This window comes from Stegodyphus dumicola, chromosome 9, assembly GCF_044657685.1.
Source record: "Stegodyphus dumicola isolate Sdum_Otavi_A_Nest chromosome 9, ASM4465768v1".
Lineage (NCBI taxonomy): Eukaryota > Metazoa > Arthropoda > Arachnida > Araneae > Eresidae > Stegodyphus > Stegodyphus dumicola.
Genome location: NC_140776.1, coordinates 96,566,499 through 96,586,716, shown reverse-complemented (window position 1 = coordinate 96,586,716; position 20,218 = coordinate 96,566,499). Strand labels below are relative to the sequence as shown.

Here is a 20,218-nt window from a genome sequence, read left to right as displayed (position 1 = left end):
AATGCACAACATGAATATTTAGACCTTTAAAACATATCTGCAATTGAACGTATATATCCATCTTAAGTTCATGTTTCTCCCGTTATTGCATCTCCGCTAACACTGGAAGTCATATATGCTAAGCAAAGGAATTAATAATTCTTTTTTTAAAAACAAATATCGCAAATTTTGAAATTAAATTGTCTAAGCAATTTCTTTTTTCATTTAAGTGTCTAACATTTTATGTTTTATTTTTATATTGAGTATAACATTTTCGTAAATATAAGCGCAAGGACAGGAGTGTATACAAAGTTAAATTTCGTAATTTTTACAAAAGAGTTTCTAAAATTCAAAAATGCTTAATATAAATATTTACTCCATTTAAAACATATCTGTAATTGCAAGTATATATCTACAATCAACGGCTGTGAAAATAAAGGCCCCAAGTGAATTTATGGACACTTTGGATTTAATAATTTGTAGCATAGATTCACCAATATCGCATTTAAAATGCTCGATATTTTAATTTGTATAAAATTATTCATGTTTTTGTTTGGTCGAAAGATATACGCCAGTATAAACGCAAATCTGTAAGATAATCTCTCTGAATATTTCAATTTTTATGCAATTAATTTGAATCGCTATTATCAGCAACAGCCTGCTCTTTGCCTTTCGCTATATGTTCGTTCATCTGACTATGTAACAGCACGCTAGGGCTATTTGCCGGTGATGGTGTGGTGTGTGTGATTATGGCAAAGCGTCAAGGGCTATCTGCCTAAGGAGAGGGATGCCTTCGTGGAGGACTTTCTAAGGGAAACTGGCTCGTATACACGTTAAACATGGGGAAAACCTCGAAAGCGCCCGTGCACCCAGCCCGTTCGCGGGATTCGAAGAGGTGGGGTAAGGAAAACTGTGTCGTATACATGTACTTCTGCACACAGAGAAAAAGGGAAACTGTGTCGTATACATGTACTCCTGCACACAGAGAAAATCAGAAAAGCTAACTCTGCGTGAGTTTGCTTGCTTGTCATTTAAGTGAAAGTTTACAGAATTCAAAAGTATAACATGGCAAAATAAAAGATGAATTTTTCAGAGAACTTAATCATATGAAAATAACGAGCTTTAACGGTGTAAACATCTGTAGAAAGTATAAAACTTCTTTGCATTTTGGATAATCGAGTATTTATATTTTGCAATGAATTTTGAAAATTAGCTTCGACATAATTTCCATCCCCCCCAAAAAAAACTCCCATTTTTATTTATTTATTTTTTTTAATTTTAATTTTTATTTTTTTTTTTATCCAGAATGCAAACTGCATTAAAAATGCAAACGTAAACATTATGCAAGTTTTCTCTCTCTCCTTACTGGGTGCCTTAGTTGTGCAACTAGGAAACACGTCTGGCTAATAATCAGAAGCTTTGGAGGTCGAACACATTTGTTATATTTCCCGTTTCGTTAAACCCGTTTCGTTAAACACAGTTACTGTTCTATATATTATAATTATTTAGATATAAATCCCTTATCATCACAATTGCCATCATAAGTTAATGAGAGAAATTACTTATTAAATTTACTTTGCACTTTTTCTGGAATTCTTCTGTTTCGTGTTTGGCTGAGCTGTAAATATCCATTACCGATGATTTTGCGAAATTTACGCGCTTCTGAAAATAAGCCCACAAAATGGCTGTATTATAGCTCTTAGTTGTTTCTGGCAACCAAGACAGAGTAATTAATTAAAAGTAAATAAATTAGGAACGAGTTCAGAGCATAATCAATGACCAGTACGTCTGTTGCAGCCATTTATAGTAATTAGGCTTCTACTTAAAGCATTTGTAATGCACTGCCACAAACGCTTTTCCTAATGCATTTGAGATATAGAAAAGTTTCTTGCTACTTTATAAAACTAGCTCGTATTTGTAACCAAATGAACTTATGTTCCAAATTAAACTGCTTAAGAAGAGATATAAGTTATTAACTAGTCAAAACCCGCTATAATGAACTTCAAGGGGATAAACATCTGGGGCGTTATATACGGTGGTTCGTTATATTCGACTTAAAGAGAAAAACAAAAATGGATCATCTCACAAAACAATGTAAAAATTGATGGATGAATGCCTAGAAAGAGCGATTAGAATTGTCTCATATATCTCAAAAGATATTAATAGTAACTTTAATTATAAAAACACTAAAATTTAATTACAATTATTAATTACGTACAGTTACTATTTCATGACTTCCTTGTACGACTATCAAATTATGCATACTTTTTTGTTGCGCTTCATTTAAACTTATTTCGTCAAATTATTCTAACCTAAATGGTGCCTCAAGGCATGTTAAAAATAACATCAAAACCTGAAAATCTTGAAATTAAATATCAAGGTAAACATTTGCAGCAGGGGACTTCAGGTTTTATACTCATCATGGAAAAATAAAATTATAAGTCACTTCTTATAACTAATTTTGCATGATGAGTATAAAACTATAAATACAGGAAATGAGAAGCCGCATAAAAGTTAGATCTTATTTATCAATTTTGCTTTTAATTTGACATTGCAAAATAATATAATTCGTCATTTAAAACACCTCTGTATTTGGTAGTATATGATTACGACCAACGATAGCAAGAATAAAGGCCGGGTAAGGAGGGTGAGTGTGTGTACTATATATATTTAATAAATACAATATTATAATCTCATTCATATAAAGCAAATTAAAAAATTTTAAATTATGCAAATTCAGTTGCAAACAAAATAAATTGATTAATTATTGCTGCGAAGTAATTTTCAATATCATTAAATTCAATAAACATAAGTAAATAAAGTGCAAGCATGTAGATACTAGAAAAACATAATACAATCCCAAAAATTTTATCTTAAAACCTTTCAAATTTTAAAAATAAATTTAAATTTGCATAAGTGAATAATTGTTGAGCAGGCAGGAGACAGATCTTTTCAAGGGAATGTTGTCCCCAAACCTAATTCTTCAATTATCCAATTCGTGTTTCGTCATTTATATAGGTATAGGTAAAGAAATACACAAAACCAAAAGTAGTGATATGTTAAAATCCGAAATTTAATATTTAAGGATTTTTTTGAGAAACTTAGAAAACAAATTTGCAATAGAAAGAATTATAAATTAAAGTTCTTGTTGTTGTTACTAATCTCTATGCCTAGGAATATACTAGACGAGGTCCACGAGTCCATTCACCTTTAGAAAATCGAAAGCAAGCTTAGGAGACCTGTAAAGGTCGACAACTCCAGGCGCTCAAGGATATGTGCCGGTGATGCGGGTGCATTGTGACACTTAGAACAAATCGGGTGCATCTTTGATACCACTCCCAAAAGTAAGTCCCCTCAAGTGCCCACTAAAGAATCGGGAAAGTGTTGTCTGAACACATTTTTAGCAATCCATAGCAAAGGATCTTCCAGGACAACCAGTTTGATACCAGGGATGACTCGGGCGAACGAGCCAAATTTGCCCGTCAGCATGTCTTCTAATGGAATGCAGTTCAAGATATGTCAGTGAATTGATAATTGGCAAAGGTTCTTCAGAAGCCTCCCTCGCCAGAATGTCTGCCATTTCATTCCCCCATATATCAACATGGGAAGGAATCCACTGAAAATGCACTTCACAGAGTGACGAGACCTGCCTAAGTCTGCTAAATTGCGGCTCCGGCCCTATCACCAACTCTATGCCAGTTTGAATGATATTTGATAGCGCTACGATTGTCAGACAAAATACATACTGCCTTAAGATCTGTAAAGTACAAAACAGCATTTAATCCCACTTCAATGGCTATAAGCTCACTCTTAAAAACCGAACTGAAGTCAGAATTTCTTTTTTTTATTTTAACAATATTTCCATTTGTGCATTTAATGACAACACCACTACCGGAGCGATTAGAATTACGCTTTACTATACTGAGGGATTAGAATTACGCTTTACTATACCTCATCTATACTGAGGGAGTCCTCGCTTTTACTCCCTCAGTATAGATGAGGGTAGCTTCAGCGGGAATTGTATGTATAGTTTCCAAGGCAAATTGTCGTAACAGGGCCGGAATATAATTTTTCTTGGAAACTCGAGACGAAAGTTCTGCATGGAACTCGATTCCATAAATTAAAGTACACAGCCAAAGTAATTTAGAATGCGAAACCTATATAGGTACTTCTCCGACACGAATTATGCATGCAAATCAAAATAAACTAAAAACCTAATTCTAAGTATCATTAAAATTGGAAGAATAATAAATGAAATATTATATAAAAATTATATAAAATAAATATAATCAAATTAATATAATAAGGCAAGTAAATAGTTAGCTTCAATTTGGGGGGGGGCAACTTCCATTTGAAAAGGTCTGTCTTCTGCCTGTCAACAATTATTCACTTTTTGCAAATTAAAATTTAGTTTTAAAACTTTAAAGATTTTTAAAATGATATTTTTGGGATTGTATTATTTTTTCTAGTATTTACATGCTTGCACTTTATTTGCTTGTGTTTTCTGAATTTAATGTGTGTATGTGTGTGTGTGTGTGTGTATTTAATTATGGCAAAGCACACTAGGGCTATCTGCCTAAGGGGAGGGATGCCTTTCGTGGAGGACTTTCTAAGGGAAACTGGCTCGTATACACGTTACACATGGGGAAAACCACGAAAACGCCCATGCAGCCAGCCCGTTCGCGGGATTCGAACCTCGGACCGAACTACCAGTGTTCAGCGACTCTACCGCTGAATTTAATGATATTGCAAATTAGTTTGCAGCAATAATTAATCAATTTATTTTGTTTGCAATTGAACTTGCATAATTTAAAATCTTAATTTGCTTTATATGAATGAGATTATAATATTGTATTTATTAAATTCATATTTCATTTCTTGCAGCACTGGCGCAAGAGAATTATTTAAATTTATTAATTAGTTTTTAACGAAACATTATTTTATACATATATATATACTAGAGAGAGAGAGAGCTACAGCTCTTTTGGTACAGCCGATTGCAATAAAAAAAGAGATATACACACCTAGATGTTACAGTTGTCCTATATACAAGATTTGAACGCCGTACGGTTAATCATCTTTTGAGTTATGCAAGGTACTTACGTACGTAGAAAACGTAGAAATGTCACAAAAAATCTATTCTGAGCTCCTTTGACAATCCGTTCGGAAAACAAAATCCCTTATTCTGTTCGCACGTACAGATGTCACGCAGAAAATCGTCCAAATGGATTCGGGAAAGGCCAAAATGCATATTTCCATTAAAATATGATATCCGAAACTTTTCGCAATCACAATACTTCCTTTACTTCGTACAACGAAGTAAAAAGCAACTTGCGAGCTGGGGGGGGGAGAATTTTGTTTTTTAACAAAACAAAAATGTTTACTATACATTTGTCAAGCAACATACGTGTAAATGACGAAAGAAAAATTTCAAATTTATGTTTATTTTATATTTGAAATCTAAAAATAGATATCTGCAAAAACTTTCTGTTGGTCACAGTTCGTAATTCAAATACCAAATTGCCTACCTTCTAAACACCAAAATTTCAAATAGTCCTAATATATTGAAGTAACGACTAAATAACTTATTTAAACAAAAATAAATACACAAAAACTTTCCTAGAGGAACAAAACTTGAGAATAAATAACGACAGTCTGTTCTCGTTCTTTTATTTAATATACTTTTTTTAATGATGCATACAAAAAATACATATTGTATGTAAATAATTATAAATTTCTTTTTTCTTTCAGCAACAGCACCTCATGGTGTTTCAAGATGTTGGAGATTTTCGGAAGTTGGAGGAAATTTACTAAAAAATATATTCATCACAAATTGCAGCTACTCATCATTAATCTGGCTCTTTTCGTAGATTTATAAATCGGCAACTAGGGAAAGAAACTGCTTACATATAAATGTTCTTCCAAGCGTAGCGAATATTTTTATTTCAAAAATGTGTAACTGAAGCTATTTATCTTTTGACAAGTTATAATATAAAGTACTTACATTTGTACATTCAAATGTTTGGTTAAGATTTATATTACACTGTAAATTATTCTCTTCCTAGATTTTCCGAGGTATTACTCATGTTCGTTTCTGGCGATGAAATTAACATGAAATTGGAGCTATTAAAAATCTTGATCTTTCTTTAAATTCTTGTCATAATAATGCTAATTAATTTATGGAAATGTGTTCGCGTGTGGCATAAAACCGCTCCTAGAGGCCGACAGATTGAAACCACTATCTTAAGGTATGTTTATTGTATGTTCCGATTTCCCAAGAATCATGTGTTAAGCCTGCTCGTGTAGATTTTTAAAAGCAAAAGGAAAGGTTAAGTTTAAGATAAAAGAACAGTCACTTAGACATACTTTTTGTTATTCTGATATCCTAAACAAGATGAATTTAAGGGTTGGTGAATTTTTAATGAAAAGCTGTAGAAATTTCGCGAAAAAAAGTTAAAAAGAATACAAAAGCTTTTCAATCAAGATATTTACAAAGTTCGTTATATCCGATTTTTATACATTTGGAAGTTCGCTATAGCCACAAAAAATAACATTAACCCTCTAAGAAACCAGTGGACTGGACAGGGAAACCAGTGGACAGACCAGAAACTGGACAGGGCCAAAACTTTCGTTCCTTTAATCCGGGGTTTCGGTATAGCGTGGTTTGATTGTAGTATTTTTCTGTTATTTATAATATGAATTATTCCTCTTTCGTCTCTTATATTATATTGGTTAATCGGAAATCTACTGCCTATAAAACTGGATCCGGTACTAAGAAAATATACGTAAATCGAAGACAACGTTAAATCCGAGAGTGTCTTCTACTAATCCAATACACAAAGAAAAGGGAAGAAAGAATCTTAAAGAAGTTCCAGAAATAGTTCCATTCTAAATAATTCATTGGATAAGACTGCAAGTTTCATAACCCTTCTAGCCGCAGTGATCAGTGGAGCAGATATTTCTCCTGACAGAAGCCTGAGTGTCCAATCGATCGGGGCTGCTGTGGATACATTCCTCGCTCGTCAATTTGACTGGAAATCCTGACTCGCTTCCCTCTCTTATTTTTTACGAGCCCTCATCCGGAGAAAGGTCAGCAATAGAGCGAATGTTCGCTACTGAGTTTCTCTTCTCGTTGCCTGATGTCATTGTTAATCTACAAGGAGAAGTTTCGTGCCTGACACCGTTCTAAATCAAAGCAGGCTGACTGCCTAATTCGCAGTTTGTGTTTGCCAGGTGTAGTATGTATTATTTTCTGTTAAAATAATTGCATGATGGTCCACGTGTTATTTTCCGTGCTATTATCCTAATCCCCAAATAAATGGTTCACTTGACGACGAATATTCGAAGATTGATCAAATATTTGAAGATTTTACCCAGAAGTGATGGACTGAATCAAAAATCATGTATTGTAAATGACATTTAATCTCACACAGCTGACACATGATGGTATGGAATATGACATGCAATGTTAAAGTAATCAATCATTTCATCAAATGAAAGGACTTTTGTTATTATTGCTGACAAAATCGAATATTTCATGAAGAATAAGTGCACAGTTGAAACTTTAACGGTCAGTTCGGAGAGAATAGATGAAGTCACGCCTATTTCTATGTTGTTACGGTGTAAAAAAAAGTGTTTATGCTCAAGAAAGTGTAATTATCTTCAAAAAATTGCAATTCAAAGTCAAAACTGGTGCCTGTTTGTATTTTGGTGGGATGGAATGTTTGTATTAGAAACGTCACATTTCCATCAAGTCGTAAAATCGATGGAAAGCGACAAAACGACCATCTTCTGATGCGTCAAATATGAAAAATGTGTTTATTAGTTATAAATGAGAGTAAGATGAATAGATTTCATACAGACAATGATGTGAAATCAATGAAAATTGGAAAAAAATGGTTTCTGATGTGTGAAATATGAAAAATATGTTTATTAATTATAAAAGCAGAAATTTTATTAATTAGATACGAGGAAGAAGGAAAAAATTATAAAAAATATATATACTAAGGAATTTTATGCAGACAGAATATTTGATCTTGACGATTGTTTCGAATTTTAAAATAATGAAAAAACTTCACGCTGGGATCCAAACCCGGATTGAACTACCAAATGTTCAGCGACATTATCCCTCGGCCATTAATGAACCCAACATAAGGAAATATTCTAACCCAAGAGTACGATATTTCTGTTGAGAAGCCTCTGTTCCATGACAAAGGATGGTCCAGAGTTAGGGGTTACATGCAATTCACATATGAAAATAAAAAAAGTATCTAGAATTCCTAAATTTCTTCCATGCTAATATTGATATTCATGCTGTTTTGTCGGTATTTGCAGTAACGACTATAAATTTTCTTTATTTTGCTGATTTGTTGTTACCTTTTGAGAATTCTATTTGCAACGCAATTTTAGCTACATATGTCAGGTTTTCCGCACTGAATATTTTTTAATCATTGAAATTTGTTTAGTCAAACTCCTGGAGGAAGCTTTTTACAAATTTGTAAGAACTTGTTGTTGTTGACTAATGCTCACTTGTCTGACCTCTAGTCAGCCCAAGCCCACGAAATTCCTCGTGGCAAGGAGCGCAAGATTACGCCTGTCGTTGGCCTCGAATATTTCATGAACCTTACAGGTGACAGTGCGCCTTAGATCAGTTAAGCCTCCAGTTTTGATGGAGAGCACCCCGTGGAGACGGGTCCGACAGTCTCTCACCCCTCTTCCCATACCATCAACCTCCTGAGAGGACTTCCAGCTCGCGAGTTTAGAGTGCCCTTAGGTCGCACGGACACTATACCTTTACAAACATCCATGCCTTCTCCGGTATTCGAACCTGGGCCTTTTGGCACGGCAGTCAGTGACGCTAAACACTATACTGGTTGGGCGGCTTGTAAGAACTAATATCAAATTCACATTTTTAAAATAAAATTAGCTTTTAATCTTTATACTTCTGAGACCCTAACCAATAATATTCGATTTCAAAGGAAAGGACCCGTTACTGCAATCCTTATTCGGTTCTATGGAGAGGGAAAATTATTATCGTTCATAAGAATAAGGCGTTGCAGAATTCAGTAAATATAGCGCAAGAAGCAAACCTGAAATATTTCATTACAATTCTATGAATCATTGTAATGCCATGCACCTTTGTCTTAACTTCGTGCAACATGATCATGGAATGTGTATTGTTCTTTTCGCTTTAAATTCTGCCATAATATCACTTTATTTCTATTTGTCAATCAGAATCTTTTCCCCGCGTAATACCTACTTAGCAATTCTAGTTACCTTACGCTCGATTGAATTACGACAGAACGATGAATAAAACATGATGCGCCGTTTGAGTAAAGTGTTACATGTGGATATATACAATTAAATAAATTGAGAAAACTTAAACTTTTAAATTGTGAAAACTTAAACTTAAGACTTCGCTTTAATTTTCTGTATAATCCAGATAAATTATTCTGTTTTAACTACGAAGCAAATCTAAATGTAATTAAAAAGATCAGTCAGTGGAAACTCTATCGATTTCATTAAAGCATTTACTTAACGAAGATAAGAAACAATTGCGAAACGTTTTGTAGAAAAAAAGGTCAAAGTCAAAAATAATTTTTCACAAAAATCGAAAAATACAGAGAGTGTTTACACATTTTTAGAATAATTTCGGAGACATTTAATTAATGCTTAAAATGTAAAGTTTTTTTCTTTTTTTAAATTTTCAGTCTTATAGCCTTTTTTCCAGGCTTTAAGTCTGCATCGTGATTTCCACAATAGAAGGGCTTTTCGTAAAATTTCCAGAGGATTCATTTACATTCCTCTTTCATTGTTTTCCACAGTCCATCAATGGTGGTGGATTTGCGTTTAAAAAGAGCTTCTTCAAGAAATTAAATGCACAGTAGTCCATAGGTGAAACGTCAGAGGATTTCGCATGATACACTAAAAACATATATATGCAATATGGGTATCAGTTTTCCAAGAAATGCAGTGGTACTTTTCGAAGTGTCCCCTGTTGCTTTGTCTTCCATGAAGTTTCAGTATTTGAAAGTCATTGGGATAAAGAAATGGAATTTCTTTTGTAAATATTGGACGTAAAATTTTCTCTTGATGGTATGTTGTGGTGATTTTAACATTTTTTTCCTCTTTTTTCGCATGTTTTTTTTTTTTTTTTCTTACTTTAAATTTCCCATTGTAAAAGAATCTTGCGACAAACGTAAATCCCTTACTGAAATTTATTTGCGTTAATAAAACCCGGTTTGTACATATTTTTATGTCCAAAGGGGCTTTGTCCCTGAGGGACTATTGTTTTCGTTTTGCGATTTTGCGTGGAATCACTATAAATGTCCGTTTCACTTTTCAAACTGTTGCCACCAAATGTTAGAGTCCGCATATATTTGAAGAAATTAAATAATGAAAAATCTGCATAAATGCATGTATATTTCTCGCAATGTTATAAAACAACAGTACATAGATCCATCGAATTTTGAATGACGTAATCCTCCTAGTATTTATTATAATATTTTGTGGCAGCAATTTGAAAAGTGATACAGCAGTATATAATCATTTGATGCAAAATTCCGTTTCGAAACTAATAACCCTTCTGGTCTAGCACCGTTTTGGGCTAAAAATAATATAGTTAATTTCTTATTAGTTTAGAAATTTAACTAGTTAGGCCGTTTATTTAACCTATTCCATCCCCTCATACATTCGCTTCATTCGAGTTATAATGGAAGCCGCAACTCGATAAACGAAGTTGAAAACATTACTGCGTGCGTACGGGTTCGTAATAGATTGAATGCACACAGAACCAATAATAGCTTGATAAAAATCTATTTCTACTCAAAACAAAGACTTCGCAGTTCTGGAACTTTTCATAAAAGTACACGTACAGGTGCTTCACAGTATCAAAGAACACAATCACTAGTTACAGTACAAACTACTAGGACCATTAAACACTACAGAATGCAAAGCACAGCTAAAAGGTCAAGCTTTCACGGGTATCTCAATACTCCGAAGTCGCTTTGAACTAATAACTGAGAAACTGATGCCTTCTCCAGACTTCTATAGTCCCCCTCCGGCCGAAGAGAAATCTATGTTACTTTCTGCTTGTCGAAATTACTGGGAGATAAGAGCGATGGATATGGTTACAGCTAATGTAGGAATCAATTACAGTTATTCAATTATAATATCCACTACAGTTATACACAACACAGACCAAAATGTCGCCAAATGGTCGGTATGTTTAGCGACGTTTGGCGATTTCTCGCCAAATCAGCGAGATAGCCATTTATTTAATGTTAAATAGACTTTAGTAGACGAGACTTTATAATAGACTATTATAGATACCATGTGAAATATGTTCTTTGAGGTCCGCTAATAACATTAGTCTTTCATTAAGAAAAATGTGTTGGATTCATTGGGGATTATGTTGAAAATCTGCATTATAATATTTTATTAAATTTAATGAAATAAAAAATAATTGTACCTAAATTCCTAGTATTTTGGAAACATCATATGTACACTCATATCCAAATAGTCACATTCGCAATCGAATACTACTTTCTGATTTATCAGAAAATGAAAAAAAAACTTTCAATGAAAACTCTTCTCTTCATTACACTTCAATCTCACCTCAAGCATGACTGAAGCAGCGCCGGCTGTTTTCAATTAGAGTTCCGCTGCGAATCGCATTGGCACGGAATGAAAATGCTTCGTCAAAGGTACTGGGCTATGAAAGATTTACAGGTACTCGTAAATAACGGTAGTTTCATATATTAGCACCCGAGTTCCGATTCAAAACGCCTTAATTCGACTGTTCTGATTTCTTGAAAGAAATGGTTCAAAATGATGAAGTTCCCGCCGTTAAAAGAATCGATACCGGAAGAAATGTTTTTGTTAAGATATACACATTTCCGTTAGAGCAGAAGGAGAGATCTAATCTTTGTGAAATATTTTATGAACATATATTTAATGGAAAAGAAAAATTACTGGAAAGCATCTTTCTTGTGTCTGTTTTGATTTGTGATCTGACATAAAGGACGCAGATGAATATATGTTTCTTTCAAGAAGATAATATGAACATATGAACGTTCTACTAGGATTTGGGGCTAATAATTCTTGATGACGCACAATTGTATTTTTACTTTTATCAATCTATAAATCTTTCGAGCCTCTTGGTGCGTGAGTTACAACATAATTTATAAATCAATTTGGCAAAAACCCCTTCATCCCTATATGACACATATTACCTAATCACGTATGAATCACACATTTTGTTTCGTCCCAGACATGATTGCCAATTCCTCAGAATAAAATGTTAAGATTCTATGCAAAAATTTTAAATATATGTGGAATGTTTAAGTTCCACATGAGTTCTAGTTCAATTCCTAGGGCTTAAACGCAACGTTATGGGCCAAACACTAGCTATCCCGTGCAACATTACTTAGACCGTTACAGTCATTTGACTAAGAAAAGCTCCCTTTTGTAGCCTTGTTTTTACAACCATGAAAAATGAGAAGATCAGTCATTTTCCTTCTGTGGAAAGACGATGTGAAAGCTGCAGAAATTGTTCAACGACTGCGAGAATTCTGTTTCCACATTTGAAAAAAAACGTTATCACATGTTGCATTTGACAGTCTAACCATGTGAGAAGATACCATGTGAAATATGTTCTTTGAGGTCCGCTAACAACATTAGTCTTTCATTAAGAAAAGTGTGTTGAATTCATTGGGGATTATGTTGAAAATCTGCATTATAATATTTGATTAAATTTAATGAAATAAAAAATAATTGTACCTAAATTCCTAGTATTTTGGAAACATCATATGTACACTCATATCCAAATACACGTCACCCTCAAATAAAGATAATTTAACAGTTTCAAAGAAAAAAAGAGGTACACGAAGAATATCTGATCACAATAACTTCAACTCAAATTCAACATCGAGGGATTTTCTTCTACATTAATTTTCTGCATCATCAGGTTTCACATTCTTTTATGGCTCAGCAGGCATTAAATGATTTTTTTTGGCGTAACAACAAAAAAACTTTTGTTTTTCTAAATATATTTTAAAATTTGTCCTTGACGTTAAGCGCAGGAGTGTCCTTTCTGTTAAGTGGTTTTAATCAGTATAAGAAGGTTACCTGTTTCTTTATTATTTTCTTTTCCCCATCGCTACTTGGACTGCTGATGTGCTGCTATTATGCTTAAAGCATTTAAGTCCAGCTAGTGGAAAGTTATCTACTAATCTAATCAAATACAGCCCAAGGGTAGAGTTGCCATTCAGTCGGGTGTATTTTTGAGTTAAGTACAAATACGATCAAATTTTACATATGCAGTTCCGCGTACAGAATCTGGAACTGGAATTAATGAAATTTTACAATTTTGAAAATTGAAATTTTAGCAATTTTTAAATCCTATTACAGTTAGTACGTGCGATTCCAAGCATATATAATTTCGAATTTTACAGTTTGGAATTTTACAACAGTATTAGAATATTTATAATATCTGACAAATGCAGTTTTCCAATGCCGGAGGACAGATTTCTTAAAGCGCTTACAGAAGTGATTTCTACAGTTAATGCTGATTACACAGTTTTTATTGTTTATATAATCCTTAATGACTTTCGTTTTACTCGTTAGATTATCTGCTTAACAAAACGAAGCCTTCTGAAAACAGTATCGTATTCACGTTACATACGTATGCTGAAACTGATGGAACTCTATACAGTTAGCCGGTTCATCAAGCATAGAATATGTATCGAACTACCAGCATTCAATTGTCCTATCCACTTCGGGACTTCCATTGAGCCAAAATAGTAAATAAAAATCCATATATATGTACACGCATGCATATACTGCTGCAATTATATTTAAAATTTACTAAGAGTTAAAATTAATGTAAATAATGTCCTATCTTCTCTGATTAATGTCGCATATATTCGTTTAGACCAGAAGATTATTCAAATTAACTGCATGATTTAAATATAGCAGGATATACTTAAGCGAAATGAAAACACGTTGTCCAGCCTGGAAGAACTAGCACCAGACTTTATTTGGCGAAGACCAAACCGTTTCATATGTACCTTTCGAGGTTGATAAGTGGCTTAATCGCGACTTGCTAAAAAGAACAGCCCGTATTTTTTTCAGGGAAAATTCGTTTTTTGTAACTGTAGAACTCCGGGTTTTGGTTACTGGAATATGGCAAAGTACTCGAAGTCTGTTTATCAAAAGGGTGGGATATACTTCGTGGAAGACAGTCTAAAGAAAACTGCCTCATATGCACAGAAAAACAGGCAACCATCCTGTTCGTTCCGAAGTCGAACACCTAGCATTCGAAGTCTTTAACCACTCCACCCGAAGCTATAGTACATTAAGTGTTAAAATTATTCTCTCGCTAGCTTAGAGATATCCTACAAGTTCTTAGAAAATTAATTTTCGAAGAAATTGCAAGGAGCGATTTTTGCTGAAGCTTTCAGAAGTTCTTACCCTCTTCTTTAATCAAACTTATATTTATGAGGTTGTAAGGATTATGTTAATTTTATTAACAGTTAAATTTTAATTTAAAGTTCCTTTCCTGTCAAATTCTTAACTTCAACTTACTACTTCCGGCCAGAACGTACTTTTGGAATTTGCTGAATATTTAATGAGGAGAAGCGGTATTTAAACCACGAAGTTACTTACTGAGTCAGAGAGAATCAGAGTTTCTGATTTACGCGCGTCTGCCTTTTTGGCCACTCTCTCTCTCAAAGCTGTTATTACGCTCGGCCGTACTCAGGCCCTTGCTAAGCTTCGTAGTAAAATAAGTTAAGGGGCCAACTCAAATTGAACCTTGATAGTTTCGGCTATACTTCTTTAGTTAATCTTAGTTTTAGTTTAATTCTTAGTCTTTTTATTTCAAATCCAAGTGCGGGCTTTGCTTGTACACTCCCAGGCGGAGTTTTGTTAAATCTTTTTGAAATAATAAGGGGTTAGTTACCCTCCTATCTTGTTGTTTCTTGTCACCGAACGCAAACGATTATTCGCTTATCAGTTCTTAGATTCCTCACTTCCAACATTAACTTAGAATTCCAAAGTGATATACTCTACAAGGTTGTTAAAAGTACTGGGTGCAACCGTGATTCAGTTAGATAGATGAGGTTGGCTATTTTAAACTACTGAGATTTCTGCTCTTTAATTATTATTTAAAATTTTGCTTTGATAACAAGTTTGGTTGATTTTAGTCATTTGTTAAGGGTAATTTCGCCTTGCGTCTCTTTTCTTTCCTACGGCTATTTGTAGCTACTTTCTCGGCTGTAGCAGCTGGTATTTTTCACATAAATTTCAAGAGTTCCTCTTCATCTGGTCTAGGTTTTTAAGGACGTATCTGAGAACCCGTAGTAAGTAATATAATGTTTTTGTTAAAAGGTATCACCTAAACCAGGCATGCCTAACCTTTTTCTTGCATTTACCTTTTTTAAAAAGATGCTTTTCTTCACGGATTCTCTGTAGTTTTCTCTATAACATAAAAAATAACCATAATTTGTAACATGTAAGCAAGTTTCGTACACATTTTAATTACGCAAAAGTTCTATTTTAATAAATGTTCTAGTTGTGCTCTATGTATTGGTGAACTTCTTTTAATATTCCGCATAAAATTGCTTAATTTAATTTTAAATACCTTATTCAAAAATATTCAACTTGTTTCTTGTTTTTTCACTGTAGTCTTGCGTTCTTTAATTTTTATTGTTTTTTAAACTGCATTTACTGCCTAAAACGTTTATATATATTTAATAGAATGATTACTAATTTTTAAAATATACTAAATAATTTTAGTGCACTTTTTCTTACATTTACTTTATGATTTCTTCCTTACTACATTAACACAGCTTTATATCAGTAATCAATTAGTTATAAATAGCATTATTTTGGGGGGGGTTGGTAATCATAAAGACCTTGATTATTGTTCCACTGAATTATCAGTATATATTTGGTTGTCGACCTCCAATCGATCCCTTGATTTTCACTTACCCCGTTTAAAATTTCGTCTGTCACAAGGGGTCAATACCGACCCCGTCAGAGACACCTGACCTAAGCAAACCAACAGCAAACTTAAGGCTTATCTTGTTTTATTCATTAAATTAAATTCATGAAACTAGAGCATTCTGGCTAAATCTTTCAGAAACAGAAAGAGCTTACCTCTCCACACACACAAATGTTATTAATGCATACAGAAACATTTTCAGCGTTTCCATATCCAAACATTAAACCTAGTAATACGAATGCAAGAAAGAAAATATCGTATCGTTATTTTACATAAATACATAAACAATTATTCTACTTAAAAAAATAAAAAACAAATGTTCTTACCCATTGGAAAATAAGAGGAACTTTCAAACCTGGACACCGCCGTCTATCTAATTCCAGCAAAGAATTTAAAGAGGCGCCAAAGACCACATTATCTGAAATAGTAAATATTGAGTTTACATTAACACTTACAACAGATTTCTCAAATATTTAAGTATTTTTCCCATTTTCAAACAGATTCCAAGATTTCCAAGCAGATTTCTAAGGCTTATATGAAGCATAATTTATCCAAAATTCAAAAATTATCTTTATTCAAAACCGTGTTATTTTTTCTGTCCAAGATGTAGTCATTTTAAATAATATGCAGGACATAATAGAAATGTCCTATGGCAGGACATAATAGAAAGCCCCCGACACAAACGTTAGCTAAAACGGAAGAAAAACAACTCCATGTATTGATTTTAAAAAAATATATCAATCCCACAGATCGAGCCGAACTTGATAGAACTCGTATAATCCATGTCTCGCCTGAAATGGCTTCATATGAACGAAGGTTTTTAGTCTTTTGTGAAGGCACTGTTTACATCCTCACAACGAGTACTCCAGATGGATACACGCCTCAAAAAACCAGACGCCGTGGGGTTTCGGGCCCTTTAGCCGCAAACCTTCGAAGAAGCAAACATTGACACTCTTCCACCACTTCGAAATAAACTCATGTAAGATCACACTACAACAGCAAAACGCACACCGAAGGATTCATTCAAGTATTTAAGAAACTACATACATAACGTACCTGAATGTATATGATCGAAATGACGAGTCATTAGAGCTATTTATTCGGATAAAATTGAAATTGAAAAAAAAATTCAATTGTGCAATTGAAAAAAAAATTTCACTAGAGTAACACCTTCGGATCAGATATTAAAGGTTACATAAAATTTAATAAAACACACGTTTCATAATGCTCTTAGGTACTCGATGTCAAAAATATGCTTCATCAGGGAGAAGTTGCACTAGTCAGTAAGAATGTGCAAATAGAAATCCAGTCCATTGACAGCCGTACCAATAGTGATTTGCCATAGTTTTACTAAAAAACGGTAACATTTCTCTCACACACTGTGATGCGGTAGAGAAAAACTAGGAAAACTGCCAGGCTATTGTAATACACGTCTCGTCGCATTTACGTGTGATCTGGAGGATAGTTGGCGTTTTAACACCCGATTCCACGGACTGGCCATACCACCTCACGCATTCAAAGGCTTCTGGAGCCGGCAGCAAACCATATCTCATAGCCATACGATTAGTTGAATACTGTCTTTTACATGTACCAAGAAAGATGTCATTTAAATCCGCAACTGTGATGCTCGGCACTGACATGGCGAAATAATGGCTTTCTAGAATGCTTAATTCTTTCCGAAGTTGTATCGTATCAGCTCATATGATATGTTTATCTTTTACCTTCAGATGTCCAGGCAAATTTTGAAAAGATAATAATGTAACAATAATGTCTATACAGTGATAAATGTATGTCTGTGTGGTAATATTTCATAATACGAATAAAGCACCCGGACAAAAAAGGGTGGGATTCCAAACGAGCCGCTGGCGATGGGCGGGCCGGCGGTGTGCAATGGGCCAAGCGTATATTCTTTGCAGATTCTAGAGATGGTCTAGAACTCTGTGGAGTGAACGTGTTTCTAGATAGTTAGCACATAGGTGCAATACTTGCTTCACCACCTGTCTGTATCTATACCCTCAGATGTTAGTATTCAAACCCGAACGTTTGGTATTGCTCGTATAAATTTCATTAACGTTGTCTTGAGACATAGCTTTCTTCCTCGTAGTTCAGCAAGTGTCTTTGAACTATGTTTTCCATGAGCAAATGACATCAACAGCACTGAATTGCCGCAGCACTTCTATCCACGCGCTTATTGTTAGGCTGTTTGCAAATTTTAAAATCGACTTCAGTTCATCTTCGTAGCTCGCCGAATTTTACAACTGTAATCTGTTGCCACAGTTGGTCTTGCATTCGAATTTTGAACTTTGCATCTAGCCTCTTTAGTACTCATCCGCTGCGAAAGTATACATATTAAGCTACTACATTTGATATTTTAATCACTTGCAATTTGAGTCTTGGAAAATGTGCTCGCGGAATTCCTTCAGATTGAAAAATATTTCCAAGTGTCCCCTATTCCACAGGTTAGATAGCGCATTAAACCACTGCACTCTGTTAGTTTCGTTACATGAGAATTTGATGTTAAATATTATTTTCACTCATCGATCATTAGCTCTTCATTTGTTATTTCTAGATAAATTCTTTGACTTTTCCCTGCTACGTATCTGAAAAATCCTTTCGCGCGAATCGCTTTTGCAATGTGTAGGACTTCTCTGGCTTCATTTTCAGTCAATGAAAATGCTCTAATACTGTTGATCACTTCTGACCAGACCTGGTGCCAGCAAGCGTTCAGTGTTGATGGATGGATGCTACGTATAAATGTAACCTACGTTGGACAATTTAAATGAAATACTTATTATAACGCGCATATGCGAAATGGCGTTTCAAAAGTGTTTACTGTATTCAATAAGTGTTTAACGCGAAATGCGTTTAAAAAACGATGCATTCAATATAATGTCATCACGCATTACACCCTTCCATAAAACGCTTTTGAGAAGTTGAGTTTTATTTTTTAATTAACATCTAATTTTAGGTTTATCGTCAAGAAATATTCGTAGCATCACAACAATCATCTTCGGAATAAACTGGGATAGTTGTAATTATGACTAATATTTCGGGACTACAACCCATTTAAAGCCATACAAAATTGTACCAATTAAGTTACTTTTATTATTATTATCGATCTAGCCATATAATTCTTTATTCCTTTTTCTTCTTAACTGTCAAATTTTGACTCACGTGGATCAAGTGCATTTCTCAGCTTAGCTATAAGTCAAATATGTCAATAGCAAAGCTGTTTATTATATCAATGAAGCAATTTCATTCATATTACATTTTTAATAGGGCAAAATTTGCATAAACAAACGGAAGCTAAGCTTGAAATTTGCTTTTTTTTTTCAATCAAGAACAGAAATTTGCTTCAAGGTATTTAAAATAAACAAATGCACACTCAAACTCTCTCGCGCCACTTCTGAAAATGATTTCAACATCTGAAGAGTCTTAACTGCATTCATTATAGTTTTTTTAAAAGAAAGTAAATATTTTTATTTCCTCGGATGCAACTAAAGCACTGTTAGGAGCTGTAACGTAAAGAATGATATAGTTTGCAGCTTTCAAATATCATGTCCGAAAGATCTGACACTGTTTTTTAGGATGGGTTTATTTTCTCGAAATTAAATTAAAGAAATCTTATTACAGCAAGAATAACAAATATCGAAGTCCGATTAAATCGGAAGCGACCATTATTCAAGAAGAGATAATAAGCAAATATATTGTTTATAATCGTTTTTGCTTTTAATAACTTCAACGATTGTTAGAGCGGCTATACAAAATTGCTTATAGAAATGTCATAAATGCCAACGAGATGGTTCTTTACTTTCCTGATGCTTAGGCAAATTGGGATGTAGCAGTAAAGTTTGATTGCTTATGTGCAAAGCTTGCAAGTGTTATTTGTCCTAAGACAGATGTCTTCCTGCGCGGCTTTCAGAGAGAATGGATATCAAAGAGAGTGAATTATTTTGATTAAGACAATGCAAGCAATGGTTATCTGCTTAAAAGCAGGAATACCTTCATGAAGGACTTTGAAAAGGACATTTGCACGCTATCACGTTATGCGGAAAAAAAAACATAAGCCCCGTATGACATAATGGCAAAGCACACTAGAGTACTAGTTCTCTCGGATTTGAACCGAGGCGAATGGGTTCCTTCCATGATTTATTATCGTGAATTCCCTCGTGTGTAATTGTGAATACGATTTAATTTCCCTTAAAAAGACCTCAACAAAACCATCCTTTTCTT

At 34.0% G+C, this 20,218-nt stretch overlaps 1 protein-coding gene across 6 annotated transcripts in view; it reads right to left on the bottom strand.

The window, feature by feature from the left end:
- The window catches only part of LOC118181347 (rho GTPase-activating protein 18-like), a 488,818-nt gene that overhangs the window by 53,431 nt on the left and 415,169 nt on the right, over positions 1–20,218 (bottom strand). For all 6 annotated transcript variants that reach the window (XR_004756872.2, XM_035350495.2, XM_035350489.2 and 3 more), the window contains one exon: positions 16,312–16,403. Coding sequence is in view for 5 of the 6 variants with exons in the window: in XM_035350495.2 (XP_035206386.1) it covers positions 16,312–16,403 (92 nt within the window). In the remaining variant the exon portion in view is untranslated. The remainder of the gene's footprint in view (positions 1–16,311; positions 16,404–20,218) is intronic.